Here is an 18,278-nt window from a genome sequence, read left to right on the forward strand (position 1 = left end):
AACTCTCTACGAAATAACTATTGTATACACTGAGGAAAAGGACTAATTAAATACATTTGCTTTTTCCTTCATAAACCAAATGATTTCTTTTTCGTAATGAAGCCATAGTCAGAACCTGAATCTGTTTACTATTGATACTATAGTAAAAATTTTGACATCAGTCCGCAAAGCAATCAGTTTCTTGTTTCCTCTTTGCCTTCTTGATTGCTGTTTTACAAAATTTGTTGCAGTAATAATAGTCTTTAAAAGTGTCTTTGCCCTTTGACTTGTAGTTTTTAAATGCTGTCCTCTTTATTCCTATTAACATTCTTCCTTCTTTTTTCATCTTTATTTCTATGAGCTTCCTTATTTCTGTACCACATAGGATAGTGCTTAAAACTCTTATATTCCTGTTTTAATTTTATTTCTTAAATTTTCTTTTTTTCTAAGAACAGTATTGATTTATTATAATTTAAAATGTAAAAACTACTACTGTTCTGTGTTAAGCAGTATGCCTGACATCTAAATCTATTCAATGCAGTAATGTTATGAGGAACCAAACCAGGCTGAAATTTTGTGTCTTTGTTGCTAGTATATACAGGTCCTTCTCAAAAAATTAGCATATTGTGATAAAGTTCATTATTTTCTGTAATGTACTGATAAACATTAGACTTTCATATATTTTAGATTCATTACACACAACTGAAGTAGTTCAAGCCTTTTATTGTTTTAATATTGATGATTGTGGCATACAGCTCATGAAAACCCAAAATTCCTATCTCAAAAAATTAGCATATTTCATCCGACCAATAAAAGAAAAGTGTTTTTAATACAAAAAAATCAACCTTCAAATAATTATGTTCAGTTATGCACTCAATACTTGGTCGGGAATCCTTTTGCAGAAATGACTGCTTCAATGCGGCGTGGCATGGAGGCAATCAGCCAGTGGCACTGCTGAGGTGTTATGGAGGCCCAGGATGCTTCGATAGCGGCCTTAAGCTCATCCAGAGTGTTGGGTCTTGCGTCTCTCAACTTTCTCTTCACAATATCCCACAGATTCTCTATGGGGTTCAGGTCAGGAGAGTTGGCAGGCCAATTGAGCACAGTAATACCATAGTCAGTAAACCATTTACCAGTGGTTTTGGCACTGTGAGCAGGTGCCAGGTCGTGCTGAAAAATTAAATCTTCATCTCCATAAAGCTTTTCAGCAGATGGAAGCATGAAGTGCTCCAAAATCTCCTGATAGCTAGCTGCATCGACCCTGCCCTTGATAAAACACAGTGGACCAACACCAGCAGCTGACATGGCACCCCAGACCATCACTGACTGTGGGTACTTGACACTGGACTTCAGGCATTTTGGCATTTCCCTCTCCCCAGTCTTCCTCCAGACTCTGGCACCTTGATTTCTGAATGACATGCAAAATTTGCTTTCATCCGAAAAAAGTAATTTGGACCACTGAGCAACAGTCCAGTGCTGCTTCTCTGTAGCCCAGGTCAGGCGCTTCTGCCGCTGTTTCTGGTTCAAAAGTGGCTTGACCTGGGGAATGCGGCACCTGTAGCCCATTTCCTGCACACGCCTGTACACGGTGGCTCTGGATGTTTCTACCCCAGACTCAGTCCACTGCTTCCGCAGGTCCCCCAAGGTCTGGAATCGGTCCTTCTCCAAAATCTTCCTCAGGGCCCGGTCACCTCTTCTCGTTGTGCAGCGTTTTCTGACACACTTTTTCCTTCCCACAGACTTCCCACTGAGGTGCCTTGATACAGCACTCTGGGAACAGCCTATTCGTTCAGAAATTTCTTACTGTGTCTTACCCTCTTGCTTGAGGGTGTCAATGATGGCCTTCTGGGCAGCAGTCAGGTCGCCAGTCTTACCCATGATTGCGGTTTTGAGTAATGAACCAGGCTGGGAGTTTTTAAAAGCCTCAGGAATCTTTTGCAGGTGTTTGGAGTTAATTAGTTGATTCAGATGATTAGGTTAATAGCTCGTTTAGAGAAACTTTTCATGATATGCTAATTTTTTGAGATAGGAATTTTGGGTTTTCATGAGCTGTATGCCACAATCATCAATATTAAAACAATAAAAGGCTTGAACTACTTCAGTTGTGTGTGATGAATCTAAAATATATGAAAGTCTAATGTTTATCAGTACATTACAGAAAATAATGAACTTATGCTAATTTTTTGAGAAGGACCTGTATATATATATGCAGTGTATATTTGCTTTTTGCAAAAAAAAAAAAAAGATAACATTGTGGTCACTATTGCTTGCACATTTGCTGTATGCACTAGGGTTTATTTGGAGGGATTGAATTTAAAGGGCTTTGGACTTTTTTCAACAAAACCTGACTATGTAACTATGTTTTGTAGCCTCTTTGTACTATAGAGTCAATTTTTATCTTTCCACTTCTGCAGGGAAAAACTTCCTGCAGAAAGAAATTATGATATTGGCAATAGAGAATTGCTGGCTATTAAACTTGCCTTTGAAGTGTGATACCATCTTTTTAGGGGTCAAATCCATGAAAATTCTTACAGATCATATAAATCTCAAGTACATTTCTTTAGCTAAAAACCCTCATCAAGCTTGTTAGGCACTATATTTTCCAAATTCAGTTGTTCAGTCTCTTTCCATTCTGGTTACAAAATCAATAAGCTGATGCTCTGTCCATGGTATTTACTTTTGATCATTGGAGGGCTTACCAACTTAGCCCTGTCACCATCTCAGCACATATCATCACCTTGTGTTTTTGTCTTTTTTTGAGAATCTCTGTAGCAGGATATTTCTTTCCCTCTCGCATATAACCTGCAGGTATGTTATAAATCTCATTGTTACTATGTAGCAATGACAATAAAGATATATTCTATTCTATTGTTTTTGATTTTCTAGTTTCTCAAACACTAATGTGATTTTTTTTCAATGTATTATTTCAAAAATTAACGTAACAAATCCAAAAGAAAAAATATGTCATCTAAAAGTTGTCGAGATCATGTAGCAGTAGCAGGTGCGTGTCCTTTTTTAACAACTGAAAGATCTTTCTTCGCTGTGTAGTTTTTGAGGCTTTTGGGTTTTTTGACGCTTGTTCGTGCGACAATATGAAAAAGTGGTGCTTTTTTCCTACACTCTGTTTCATTCATGCTTTTTCAATTTGGATCCTTTGATAAATCACGAAGATCCAAATGCTTGTTTAATGCCCCCCCCCCCCCCCAATTCCTAGATTGTCTAGATATCTTCTTGGTAGGTTTAAAAAGGACCGCTATAACCACATCGCATAGCATGATGTGATCTTCTTGGAACAAAAGTGGATATGACAGTGTATGACCAGCTATAATTGGCAAGCTTTGTATCTTCTGCCCTCTAAATAGCCTGGGTTTTGTTAAACTAAAGGGCTATTTAGGCATTTCTCTCCTTTTGCCTTGAATTAATAAATTACATTTGAAGATTGTAGAGCTTTTAGCAAATAGTTTTTAAATTGACTTACTGAGATAACTAATCAGTCCTTGAAGCTCTGATTCATCTGCCAATATAATTTGATTTGAGCTCATTTTCTGAGTTAAATCTGTCTAGAACACTCTTTCTTTCCATAGATATACAGGTGTGGAGATACGTTTGTGAAAAAGTGGGAAATCTGACCAATCTCCACTTTTATTTTGTTCCAAAATCACCTCTTTTGGGAAATCCCCCCATAGTATTTTGTGACATAATAACATAGTGGATGAGGTTTAAAAAATGATCCCTAAATCTCTATTACATTCATCCTTGCATAAGTGCCTTTCTAAAAAGGTATCCAACCCTTTCTTGAAACCATCTAATGTGTTTAGATGGTGTTCATGCGTTAGAATCCTTGGTTTTGGGACTATGGTATTTTATTTACATTTTGTCTTAGATCAGCCAAGTCCTGGCTAAATCTGTAAAAAAAAAAAGGAATTAATTAAAGTCATATCTGTAAGAAAGTATGGATATGTATCCATTGTATACATTTTTTTTAATATCAAACATAAAAAATAGATTTAGAAAGGACAATGCCTCAGTTTATTATAATGAAGAAACTTGGATCGTTCCATATTCATTTATGCTTTTATTCTTTTATTGTTTAGAAAAAAAAAATCTCTACGCAGTAATACTGCCTTGACTGCAAAAATAAATATTTAATGAGTTATTGCATGACAAGAACTCAATGAAAGGCAGTGTTAGGGTAAACAATCTCAGGGTTTGGTTTCATAAATCTTGATTACAAGTGTTATTATTTAAAATGTATTGATGTGGTTGAGTTTTGAAGGTAAGGTTTCACTAAAGAGTATCAATAAACATTTCTCCTAATAATCTTTAGCTACCATCAATAATCTATTTAATTCCTTCTTGGCTGTCTTTGCAAAAAAAAAATATATATATTTTGTGCACATTTTAAACTTGTGTGTACGTTTTTAAAAACTGTTTTCTTAGGTCAGAATAAATGGAAATGTTTGTGTTTTCACAACAGAGTTGCACAATTTGTTGTGTGCACTGGCCTTAAAATTTCTGTTACTTTATATAATAAATCAATGTTTACCACTCTTCATGAATGAAATACAGTATATCTGCAGTACTAAATTTTTCTCACCCGCCAATATATGAACCGCTCACAAAAGTAGAAAGACAAATATCTTCTTTGTGGCCTAAGACAATTGCTGTAATGCATCACAGTCACTGCCTGCCTTGTGGTCATGAGTCAAATGTAGCTTTTCTTCTAATGATTAGATTTACTTTTACACACAAAGCCATTTTACCCACTTATGAGCATTAAAGTCCCAGCAGCTCCAAGCAATGTTGTTTGTGCCATAAATAGCATGTAGAATGTACATCTGGATGTAGATATGCTTTTCATGCTCCAGTACATAAAGCTATGATAAAGGGTCAATAAAAACAAAAAATGAAAGTGCTTCTAAATATAATGTACTATTGTCTTGCCCTTATACATTTAGCCGTTGTTATAGCATTTAAAACAAACATGCACATTTTATAAGGTTATTTGTGTCAGTGAAAGCATGTATGGTCTAGTAGGTCTCTAGGGTTTCCTTTATATAAAGCATGTATGGTCTAGTAGGGCTCTAGGGTTTCCTTTATATAAAGCATGTATGGTCTAGTAGGGCTCTAGGGTTTCCCTTATATAAAGCATGTATGGTCTAGTAGGGCTCTAGGGTTTCCTTTATATAAAGCATGTATGGTCTAGTAAGTCTCTAGGGTTTCCTTTATATAAAGCACGTATGGTCTAGTAGGGCTCTAGGTTTTCCTTTATGTAAAGCATGTATGGTCTAGTAGGGCTCTAGGGTTTCCTTTATATAAAGCATGTATGGTCTAGTAGGGCTCTAGGGGTTCCTTTATGTAGGGTTAACACTCCCTATGGTCTTATCTCTACACTTCCTAGTTTGCTGTTACTAAGCAGAGTGTTATGTTTCAACTTTACCTACAGTATTTGCATTTGTGCAATTATTGGCCCTTAGGATGACCACTTCCTGCACACACTAATATAGTGTTATGCAGGGCGTGGGCACTTCTTCTTTGGCCTTCCTCTCATCAGTAGAAGGTGATGCACATTGAGCCTGGGACCCAACTAGGCCCAGAAGCCTGTACCCTAGAGGAAGCCATCCATGTAGAGATTCTAAGTCGGGAACAAGGACCCTGTGAATGAGGTGAAGTAATTTGCAGGTTAGACCTCTGTCATAGCACGCTCTAGGAATATGATTTAGTTCAGGGTTATTTAGCAAGAGCAGCTGCGTGTCTTTAGTACACTCAAGGCCCTGCTGCCTTATTGTAGGGACCACAGTTCAGACATAGGTTTCAGGCTATCTCTATATCTCTAAACCCTGAACCACAGTTGGCTGTAGGGATCCGGGCCAGTAGTTGGAGACCCTTGGGAGTCCTGTCGATTATCCCACATTTGTCTCCACTGTGGTGTTATACAGTTCTGCTTATCTTGCAACTGTATTTGACAAATGTACAACTATACCTCAATGTTATGAGTATTAACCCTGCATATTCTGTGCATTCCATCAATAAACCAAGTTATAGTTCAATGCAAAAGAACCTCCATATTTCCGTCCATATTTCAATATATACACCTTTGGCAGTGGAGAGTTGCAGTTCTGCAACATCTCATAAGTGCATTTCTTCCCATTTGCGAAGGCCTCTCCTGTGAGTTTGAGTCACATGTGCCCGTGCTCATACCCACTAGCTGGACATTGGCAAATACTAGCCAAAATAGGGTTACATTTTAAAAAAAAAATTGCTGTTTGACAGTGACTTCTACATGAACTTGCAAGCTTTTAGCTGCCAAAGTTTTACATTTGAGTATTCAGGTTTTTGGCATTTAATAAAAACCAGACATTCAAGTTTTTGAACCATAACTAAAATTTTAGCACAAAGAACTCGAATTGTGAAAAAATTGAAATATTGAATGTTGATAAATCACCCCAGTGATGTCTTTAATTTATTTATATATATTATTTTGGAGGGTACAATTTGTGTTTGCATCTTTACATTCATCAATGTACGATTGAGTCCGAATACTAAAAATTTGTGCGTATTTTCTGCAATTTTTTTTGTTAAGTTGCGCAACTTTTTCGTACTTTGCGACAATTTGTGCGACAAAATCGTATTTGTCGTAACAAGTATGAAAGTTTCGGAATTCATTCAAGCTTTGGTATTGTGACTTTTCTTGGGCCAGGTTGGAGCTGCAGAGTGCCATTGAGTCCTGTGGGAGGCTTCCAAAATCATGCACAGAAGGTTCAACGTCATAAAGTTTTTTTTTTACGTTCATTCGGATACAAAAATTTTGTAACTTTTGGATTGTACCACGATATTTTCGCACGAACATGGTACAAAATTTTCGTACTTCAAGCGCACATCAGAAAATGTCAGATTTAATACAAATTTTTTGTATCGTGCTTTTTAATGTCCGAAATTTGTACTGATAAATGTGCCCCTAAGTATATAATAATTATGTTTTTATTGGTAACCTAAAAAGTATCCATAATAAATATCTTTTTAATTGAAGAGTTTCTAATGTTGATCATTTTCTTTGAACCTAGACCTCTGTGTATTGAACTTTTTAACTGGTAACAGTTTTTTCTTAAATAAGCAAACATTTCAGAAGAAAAGTCACACAAGTGTTTTCGTAGTTGTTTTTTTTGACACCTTTACATTTTGATAAACTTAGTACCTCGTTACAAGAAGGGCAGCAGGAAACCTCAAGCAATTATATAACTGATGGTTTTTTTGTATTTGAGGGGGCTTATTTTCTCCTTTGTACTATCCTAGGGCCAGTTGCTTATATAATACCCCATAGCAAAATATATTGCAATTTCCTATATATTACATGCCAGAATTACTTGCTGGGTAAAGTAGGGTCAATTTTATATGTAACAACCTGTACATGGCAGAATACATACAGTACAAAATCCATATGTAATGCCCCCTGAGCACATGGCAGGGCAAATGCACTGTCAACAAATATAATCCTATTTGTTGTAGAAAGTTAATTGGTGTTGTTTTGGGGGCTTAGCTTCCCAAAGCCTTCATTAAATCCACCCATGCATATAACTCAGTGCCACCTCAGGGGTCCTGGCTGCCTGAGGCGGCAAATTGGTGTCAACCCCCTCACTCCCCCCACGCTTAGCTTTTTTTTGAGTGGGGCAAGGGTGGGCCACATTGCTAGTACAGAAAGTTGCTTTCTGGGCCTATTGTTGGGTCTGTGTAGGACTATTTTGACCTCTTAATATGCCAAAGCTTATTTTGAATCTCACTTCAGACATGGATCTAGCTAACATGGATCACGCAGAATAGATCAGAACCACTGTCCTACAAGACAAAGCAGCATCAGTTACCCTTTATCTGAATGGCTTATAAGCATCTTATCACCCCAATCAAATCACATAAATCTTGTTGCATTTACTTACAATTTTAAGTGTAATTGCCATGCTTTTTCCCCACAATGCACCTTTTTTACCCAGAATCATTTAGGATACAAACTGCGCATTTTCTTTACACACTTGCGATGCACCTACTGCAGTTGGTCAAAAATAAACTCAAATGTGTGTGCACTTCATTACAAATCAGTTGCTCCAAATATTTTCTGGTATCATTTTTGGTGTGTGTTGGTATCATGTACGGTGTTCAGCGTGCAAATGACTTCTGGGCCCAATTCTTTAGGTGTGCTGCACATATTGATACCCACTTTGGAACGGAAGGCAAGAAGGACTGAGCAGTGTCGAGTGCAGCTATAGGGAAGTGTGAAGAGCACATTTTGATACAAGTATGAAGTGGTTTTAGTCACAAGTCGCTACAGGGAAAAACACAAGTTGCCCACTGTGCTTGATGGCGTGAATGAGCCCTATTGACTGACAAAATGGGGTGGCCAAGTCAGAAATAGAATATACAGGTTTGAGAATAATAACTTTGTCTTAGCTAGTTCTGGAATCAACTTTTGGATCTCCAATATTTATCTTCAATATGTGTGCGAGTTTGGGAACAATGGCCACAATTACATATGGGATTATGTTGCAACATTGAGACAACTTTACAAAGGAACAGGGCTGCTATGAAGCATTAGGGCTACATTAAAATCAAATTTGTGACAAATTTGCACTGGTAGTACCTTCACCCCACTTAATATACTATATTAAGAAAATATATAATCTCTAATGTAGGTAGATAACAAAAAAAGAAAGAAACAGAGAATCAGGATGTAGCTGAAGCCATTGTTTCTACATGGGATGTTAAATGCTATTATTTATTCTCATACCAGTCAGTTGAACTGAAGAAGCTGCTCGGATGAGTAGTGAAACGTCTTCAATGATTACTTAACAAGTCCAGTTGCTTTAGATTTATTTATACTAGATATACCATGACCTGGATGAATGAAAATCTTCATAGTCATATTTTAAGGATTATTTATAAAATATGCTAGGTATGTCCACCTCTGCAGTGTATATTTTGGCTGCCATGGATAAAGGAAAAGTTTAAGAATCTTTAAAATGGGTCTCTGTTATAGTTGGGAAAACTTTACATAACACCTTTTTTTTTAGAGATTATAGGGCAAAAAACAGATATTTCTGGACTGCTAAAATTAGCAATCCTAATTAATTTAACTGCCTATATAAATCTAGGGCATGAGCATATAATACCTTAAGAACTTCACACAAATGAATATAATATCAATGTCTCCTTTGTTCTAACATCATAATGTAGGTTAAAGATTAGCCTGGGGAATCCAAATTGTAAAGGTGCCCATACACTGGATCTCCCTGCAATCTATCAAAGTGACCAGCCCAACAGAACAACTGCAGTCTAATAGCACTGTAGAAATACCCCATGCCCAGTCAGGCAGTGTGGTCGAAATAAACCAAACCTGTGGGCTTATTTAGCAGTTTTTGAGTTTGTGAATTTGAGTGTGTTTTTCTAATTCAAATAAACTTGCATTTAAAAAAAAATTGAATGCTTGCTTATTTATTAATATGGAAAACTTTTATGAATAAAAAAACTCAAATACTTTGAATTTGTGAGTTTACAAAACAAATTGAAAATCTTGAATTTAAAATATGGCTTGACTTTGCCTAGGACAGATCCCATTCACCTCTATATAAACTTGCAAGTTTTTAGATGCAGAGTTTTTGGGTTTTTTTGCACTTAGACATCAGACATTTGAGTTTTTGAACAATAATTCAAATTTTACGAGTTTTAGCACTGAAAAACACAAAGCATGAAAAAATTATACTCAAACTTTGATAAATCAACCCCTTGATATACGTTTTCAAAGAACACAAACATCAAACTTAAACTTTCATCACATTAATCCATGCAGTCCTATTCATTATTTAACATATGGTTAAGTGAATAAACAGGTTAGTAACACCAAAAATGAAATGGCTTCATAAACACTATGGGGCCGATTCACTAAAGGTTGAAAAAACGAGTGATATTTATAGCATGCGTTAAAAATATTATCACTTCTTATATTTTGCAAGTTAACGATTGATTCACTAAAAGGACACTTGTCTGAATTAAGAAGCGATTTTATTGTTGTTATTTATCTGGCGATGACAGATTTGTATGCGATTTAAAGCTTGCAATATATTTATGCGTTTTTTGTAGCGCACACTATTATGCATGCAAACGTTACACGACATACACCACGTGAATTCCTCCATTTTGCCCATTTTCGCTGTGAGTCGCAAGATGGAGGATGTGAAAAATGCATCTGCGCAAGCACCACCTGGAGCGCTTCTAAAAAAACCCTTTGCAAGGCAAACAATGGAGGGGAGGGGCAACAGCTATATTTTACACAGTAGTGACGGTAATAAACAAATGAATAAAATGAAGGAGGCATGAGTGCTCACAGATGCCAAAAACGAAACAACACAGTACAAAACACCAGCAGAGGTCACAATACACAAAACTCACAATTGAAAACAGAAAGGAACAAAGCAACTTCTATATCAGAGATTTAGCTCAATCCACCAAACATGCAAGTGTTACATAGTTACATAGTTACATAGGGTTGAAAAAAGACCATTGTCCATCAAGTTCAACCCATCCGAGTAAACCCAGCACACAACCTATACTAACCAATCTATACACTCACATACATAAACTATATATATACAACCAGTAATACTAACTGTAGATATTAGTATCACAATATCCTTGGATATTCTGCTTGTTCAAAAACTCATCCAGGCCCCTCTTAAAGGCATTAACAGAGTCTGCCATTACCACATCACTAGGAAGGGCATTCCACAGCCTCACTGCCCTCACTGTGAAAAACCACCTACGCTGCTTCAAATGGAAGCTCTGTTCCTCTAATCTATAGGGGTGACCTCTGGTGCGCTGATTGTTTTTATGGGAAAAAAGAACATCCCCCAACTGCCTATAATCCCCTCTAATGTACTTGTACAGAGTAATCATGTCCCCTCGCAAGCGCCTCTTTTCCAGAGAAAACAACCCCAACCTCGACAGTCTAACCTTATAGCTTAAATCTTCCATCCCCTTTACCAGTTTAGTTGCACGTCTCTGCACTCTCTCCAGCTCATTAATATCCTTCTTAAGGACTGGAGCCCAAAACTGCACTGCATACTCAAGGTGAGGCCTTACCAGGGACCTATAAAGCGGCAAAAATATGTCCTCATCCCTTGAGTCAATGCCCTTTTTTATACAAGACAGCACTTTATTTGCTGTAGTAGCCACAGAATGACACTGCCTGGAATTAGACAACTTGTGATCTACAAAAACCCCTAGATCCTTCTCCATTAAGGATGCCCCCAACACACTACCATTCAGTAGATAGTTCGCGTTTATATTATTCCTACCAAAGTGCATAACTTTGCACTTGTCAACATTGAACCTCATTTTCCAGTTTGCTGCCCAGTTTTCCAATTTTGTCAAATCGCTCTGCAAAGCGGCAGCATCCTGCATGGAACTTATAGTTTTGCACAATTTAGTGTCATCAGCAAAAATAGAAACAGTACTCTCTATGCCCACCTCCAGGTCATTAATAAACAAGTTAAAAAGCAAAGGACCAAGGACTGACCCCTGCGGTACTCCACTAACCACACTGGCCCAATTAGAAAATGTTCCATTTACCACCACTCTTTGTACTCTATCCTTCAGCCAGTTCTCTATCCAATTACAAATATTATGTTCTAGGCCAATATTCCTCAATTTGATCATTAACTTTCTGTGGGGTACTGTATCAAACGCTTTAGCAAAATCTAAGTAGATGACATCAACTGCCATTCCAGCATCAAGGTTCCTGCTCACCTCCTCATAAAAGGCAACTAAATTAGTCTGGCAAGATCTGTTACGCATAAAACCATGCTGGCACAAACTAATAGTATTGTGAACTGCAATGTATTCAACTATCCTATCCCTTATTACCCCTTCCAGAAGCTTTCCTACTACTGATGTCAGACTAACAGGCCTATAGTTTTCAGGCTGAGAACGAGATACCTTTTTAAATAACGGCACCACATTAGCAATCCGCCAGTCTCTCGGCACCATGCCAAACCTCAACGAATCCTGAAAAATTATGTGAAGAGGCTTGGCAATCACAGCGCTCAGCTCATTTAATACCCTGGGATGAATCCCATCCGGTCCTGGACCTTTGTTTACCTTTACATGTTCAAGTCTCTTTTGAATTTCCTCCTGAGTGACCCACGCGTCAGTAGCTAAATTACTAGCACTGGGTATATTAAAAGGGAAGCCTTCATTATCTGGCTCCTCAGATGTATAGACAGATGAAAAATAAGAGTTTAAAATTTCTGCTTTTTCCCCGTTCTCATCAACCAACGTACCCCCCCCGTGATAATAAAGTTCCCACCCCTTCTTGCTTCATTTTTTTACTATTCACATAATTAAAAAATAATTTTAGATTCTTTTTACTCCTAGCTGCAATATCCCTTTCCATCTCTATTTTAGCTTGCCTGATAGCTTTTTTGCATGCTGTATTTGCTTCCTTGTACCTGATGAAAGTTTCCGCTGTCCCAGCTAACTTGAATGCTTTAAAAGCACATTTTTTATTACCAACCTCGACCTTAACTCTTTTATTCAGCCATAAAGGTTTTGCTTTGCGATGCCTCTCCTTGCTTACAAGGGGAATATACTGTTGTGTATACCTGCAAAGCAATGTTTTAAAGATGTTTTAAAGATTTTCCTTCTGTGTCTAACCCCATGAAAAGCCTTTCCCAGTTGACACATTGCAGAGATGCCCTTATACTGGCAAAGTCTGCACGTCTAAAATTGAGCGTTTTAGTTTCTCCCTTATAGAGCTGTCTCTGTAGCATTATCTCAAAGGAGACCATGTTGTGATCACTGTTCCCCAAATGCTCACCCACACAAATGTTAGAGATAAGTTCAGTATTATTAGATATTACCAGGTCCAAAATAGACTCATTCCGAGTAGGTTCTTGAACCACCTGAAATAAAAAGTTGTCATTTAGCATATTTACAAACCTACTAGCTTTTTCTGACTTAGCCACCCCATTACTCCAGTCAATGTCCGGATAATTAAAGTCCCCCATAATAACAACCTGACTCAATTTTGAAGCCTCCTCCATTTGCAAAAGTAGCTGGGCCTCATCCCCCTCATCTATACGGGGTGGTTTATATCATACACCAATGATCATTTTCTTTGTGACCTTCAGCCCTACTGAAATTTCTACCCAAAGAGATTCAACGTTTTCATTTGTAATGTCTTTATTACATGGCTTTAAATCTGACTTTACATAAAGACAAACCCATCCACCCTTTTTAATCCCTCTGTCCCTCCTAAAAAGCGTATACCCATTTAAATTCACAGCCCAGTCGCATTTTTCATCCCACCAGGTCTCAGTGATACCTATTAAGTCATAATTTTCAATACATGCAATAGCCTGCAGCTCCCCTATTTTTCCCGACAAGCTACGCGCATTAGCCAGCATGCAGCGGAGATTACTACTTCTTCCTCTACAGCTTACATTAGCTAAAGGACAGTTAGAGCTAAGGTGAAAATTAGTCTGTTTCCCTTGTAACAATGGAAGCTCCTTATCTGATAAACTATATGCCCCCCTCACTCCACCCCCACAACCCTTTACTGGTCCCACTGCCCCATCTACACTAGCTCTCCCATAAGAATCTAGCTTACCAACCCCCCCCTTGTCTAGTTTAAACACTCCTCCAGCCTCTTAACCATTCTCTCCCCTAGCACAGTAGACCCCCTTCCATTGAGGTGCAATCCGTCAGGGCTGTATAGATTGTACCCCAAAGAAAAGTCAGCCCAGTGCTCTAGGAACCCAAACCCTTCCTTCCTACACCAAGACTTTAGCCACGCATTTAGCTCCCTAAGCTCCCGCTGTCTCCCTAAACTAGCACGCGGCACCGGCAAAATTTCCGAAAAAATTACATTGGAGGACCTTTGCTTAATTTTAGAGCCTAGATTCCTGAACTCACTCTTTAAGGTCCCCCACCTACCGTTCATTTTGCCGTTAGTACCGATATGTACCAAGACAGCCGGGTCATGCCCAGCCCCTCCCAATAGAGAGTGTTAGTAAATATTATTGTAAAATTCAAATACCTATTCATGACAGCAGTGACAGTTCAAATGTTAGAAAATATGACAGAACACAATCTCAACCCCCCCCAAAAGAAAACCATGTGCAACTTCACATTTGTCCAACAGTGAAGGAATATAGGTCTGGCTTCAGTAGCAGCCCATAATTCTCTGATCTCCTCACCCAAACAAAGCAAGAAAAAAGAGCATGACAACAGACTGAGAAATCAGACATTTAGGCAATTTCTAAATGAAGCTCTTATTGAAAAATTAGTGCCATTGTTTGCCATAGAATAATTGGCAAATATTCTGCTAAAACTGCTACTGCTGTCAAAACTAAGTACTAGAAGGACATAGCTGACCATGTCAACAGTGTTGGTGTATGTCTAACAAGCATGCAGCATTGCAAGAAAAGATACCAACATATAAAAAGGGTACTGAAGAAAAAACTTTCTGATGAATCCAAATATAGCTACACATCAAACAGCGATGTTTCTATTTAACACTTGCTCATCTGCTTTTCTCATCAATCTGCTTTTACTTTTTGTTTACTGCCTTTCCTTGATTTTTTTTCCTTCTTTACTACTTTCTTTACTTTTCTGTTCTGTATGTATGCCTACCTTTATCTGTGCTACTTATGTAGCCAAGGCTGTTGAGTACAACAACAAATTTATACAGTAAATAGGGGGTCATTACCATAACATTCTCAAAAATTATTAATGCCTTGTTAATTGTTAATGCCCCTTTATGAAGGAGTATTGTTGTGGAAGCATTGTTTAATACAGAATATAAGGGAGAGGGATGGGAGTAAGTGAGGCCAGTTAGTAGCAAGTTGCAGTAGTTTAGTAGGGTTAGTGTCAGAGCATGCTTTAGTATTCTACTGCTTACACTGGGAAGAAAAGGGATTCATTTGGGCAACAATGAGTAGCAAAAAGTCACTATGTTGTGATGGGATTGCTTATTGTATCCAACACAATAAAAGCATTCATACATTTGGTTTAGGTCTGGAACTAGAGGTGTTCTAAAAAGGTTTTCTTCACATGAACTTCATAATGTCAAAAAATGTACATTATTGTACATTAAGTTGTATGTTTCATGTCATGATGAAGATCATTGAGAAGATTGCAAAAAATATATCATTTTTTTCAATCAACGTCTCCGCAGAGAACCACAACAATCTCCTGAAATGGAAAAGAGGTTTATTGATGATGATATTGCAAGACCGATGCAAACATTAGTCCTATGTGATTCTAGTGTTATGTAATTAAACATTTCTCTTTTTACTGTTTGTTGTGGGGGGGGGGACTCACCCACTCCAAGGGACATGAGCCTTAAGTGCTTAGTGAATCGTAGTTACTGTGAATGCAGAAATGTGGCATATTGCTACTCACTACTGCTGAGCTCAATAAAATAAATAAAGTGTGCAACTATTTTCACTGGAAATAAAAAGAGTATTGTTTCAGATGTTGTTTTGTGTTTGCTTTTTATTCTAGTAAAGATTGTAGGTACTTACACACAAAGTAATTTTTAGAATTTCTCCCTGTACTCTATTTCCTCTGTCTGTACTTTGTACACAATATATGTGATGAATTGGATCATCTAGGTTATCATCCACAAGCCTAGGCAATCCATAACGATTGGCAATATTGTGCAGTACAGTGAGGATTACAACAATTTGTGGCACTTTACTGGGGCTTCCACCCGACTTGTCCAGGCATCTGAAACGGCTTTTCAAAACCCCAGTACAGAAGTTTGACAATGCCAGGAACAGCATGGCTTCTGCATGCTAGTGGCTGCAGATAAGGCTTCAGTACTTCATACAGGCCATAGATTGCTGCTCTATTTAACCTATAGCGCCTTACTATTTTTTCCTCTGATAATCCCTCTAGACTTGATCAGTCCCTGAAAACTGTATCACTCTAGGACGATCACATACTAGATCCTCTTCTTTCCAATCCGACAAAAATCCGACTGCAAACTCCATCTTGTCTTCACACAAACGCTCACGAACCGCAGTGTTTTTTGAGTACCACCTACTCCAAGTAGGTGTTAATATGAGCACAGATTATCGCGATATTTTATGCGTTTAACGCTTCATATGTGTTTGGGAATCATGCGTTAGTATTATTTCTATTCGATCATTACCGCAATGCGTTGCAAATACCGCTTTGTGATAATGTGTTTTTTTGCTCATGCGATATGAGTAGCAACGCATGCAAAATTACTTTAATGAATCGGTACTTATTTATCAAACACTTTTTAGCACATAAAACTATAGGGTTGATTCACTAAAGTGCGATAAAACGAGCGCTATTTATAGCATGCGTTAAAATTTTTATCGCGTCTTATTTTTCGTGTCTTAACGCAGGATTCACTAAAAGTATATTTGCGTTAATTTAGACGCGATGCTGTTTGCCTTAAGTCGCAAAGACCATTTTCATGCGGTATTCAACGCAGCAAGCCCTAATTAACGCAGCGTGCTACTTGTCGCACATGCTAATTAATGCACGTGCACTACTTATTGCGCACACGCCATATTAGCCATACACACCATTTTGAAAATGACCATTTCCCTGCAAACTGGAAGCTACATCACTCAAGGCCCAACACAGACTTGAATAAATCACACTGCAAAGTCCTTATTGTGTTGCCAAAAGCTCATGAACTGTACTTTTCTATAATTACCGCCTGCGATATGCGACTTAACACATGCGATAATACTTTAGCGAATCGTGCATTTTTTTTTCACGTCAATTTTAACGCAAAAAAGCATGCGATAATCGTTATCGCACTTTAGTGAATCAACCATTATGCGTCATGCGTTAACGACCTTTAGTGAATCAGCCCCTATGAGCTCATTTGTAGCAGTGGAGATTGCCATGCAAGATCCTGTAGGGACTATAACACACCAGTTGATTTAGTCATTTCATTGTTACATTTTTTGAAACAGCAACCTCCACAAAAGTAAGGGGGATGTTTGGGAGGTGGCTAAGTAAAATTGTTTACTTTTCTAGCAAACTTAAGTTAAGTATATTTATAAATAAAAAGCTGATCAGCTCCGGATTTCTTATTCGGGCCCCCCGAGGCCTCCCCATTTAACAAAGGGTTAAAGTAGTCTAAAAAAATGTCTTTAAGCTGCTTCTAGCTGCTATGTAGACTTTAAACCAATGAATCACTTTCATGTGTGTGCTAATGAGCTGGGGCTTAAAAGCTTCCTGCTTTTTCACTAGAACCTTTTGAGCTAAAGGTAGGTGCAACAGGGTCTTACTACTCAACTTACGACTCAATATCATTAGACAGTGTAGGACTCACGTACAATGAGGGGCCTTGACGTGGCACGTGAGCTTACATAGTTTGGCCAAAGTGTAGTACTAACACCTCATTTTTTGTAAAAATCATTTTTAAAGGCAAACTAAGCGCTGGCAATCTTTCTTTCTTTTTGTGTATAATAATGTCTTTAGCATATCTGTTTGTCTTTACCTTAAAAAAGGTTTGTCCATTCACAGTAACTGAATATGATTTTTTCTTACCTTTCAGGGCTGAGGTTCCTCCGTGCTTTACGGCTGATACAGTTTTCAGAAATCCTGCAATTTTTAAATATTTTAAAAACAAGGTAAGAAAAAAGTTGATTATGTATGTACTGTATAGGGAAATAATGATCTCCTATTGTAACCATAGAGTTTTTTTTTATAGTTATTTTATACAATTTACAGAAATCTAATATTATATCTTACAACAGAGAGTACAAATTTTTTACAACATGGTTTTAGTAAAATGTGTAACAAAAATTACTTCAATAAGCACTTTCATGTTAATATATTTTACAGGATATTCATGGGTCTTTTTGATGGGTGTATTAAAAATCCCCAACCTGTGTTTTGGCCCATGGGCCAACTGATCAAATTGTTTTTCAAATTATCAGTACAGGCAGGCAAGAACTATATTCTAATTTCTGATGATGTCCCATTTGTTTCTGAATGCTGTCACCTTGAAGCTTTATGACCTGTATAAAAGCACTTTGCTTTTTACTTTGTGCTCTATGGTCACTTTTCAGTGTTCAAACCTATGTGATGAAAACCTCTTATTTGCAGGTATTGGACTAAACAGATATAACCTTTATATGTCAGAAAAAAACCTTTCTCTGACAAAATCATAAATGTATGATATTATTGGGATTCACATATAATGTTGCTGTATCCTCCCTTTGATATCAACCACATGTGTAACAGTTGTATGGTTAGTA

The 18,278-nt window shown here is 37.6% G+C and overlaps 1 protein-coding gene across 23 annotated transcripts in view; it reads left to right on the top strand.

Annotated features, from left to right (window-relative positions):
• The window catches only part of kcnma1 (potassium calcium-activated channel subfamily M alpha 1), a 305,326-nt gene that overhangs the window by 143,864 nt on the left and 143,184 nt on the right, over window positions 1-18,278 (top strand). For all 23 annotated transcript variants that reach the window (XM_031906033.1, XM_031906034.1, XM_031906039.1 and 20 more), the window contains exon 6: window positions 17,573-17,648. In XM_031906033.1, the coding sequence (XP_031761893.1) occupies window positions 17,573-17,648 (76 nt within the window). The remainder of the gene's footprint in view (window positions 1-17,572; window positions 17,649-18,278) is intronic.

The sequence above is a fragment of the Xenopus tropicalis genome, chromosome 7 (genome assembly GCF_000004195.4).
Source record: "Xenopus tropicalis strain Nigerian chromosome 7, UCB_Xtro_10.0, whole genome shotgun sequence".
In the NCBI taxonomy this organism is placed as follows: domain Eukaryota; kingdom Metazoa; phylum Chordata; class Amphibia; order Anura; family Pipidae; genus Xenopus; species Xenopus tropicalis.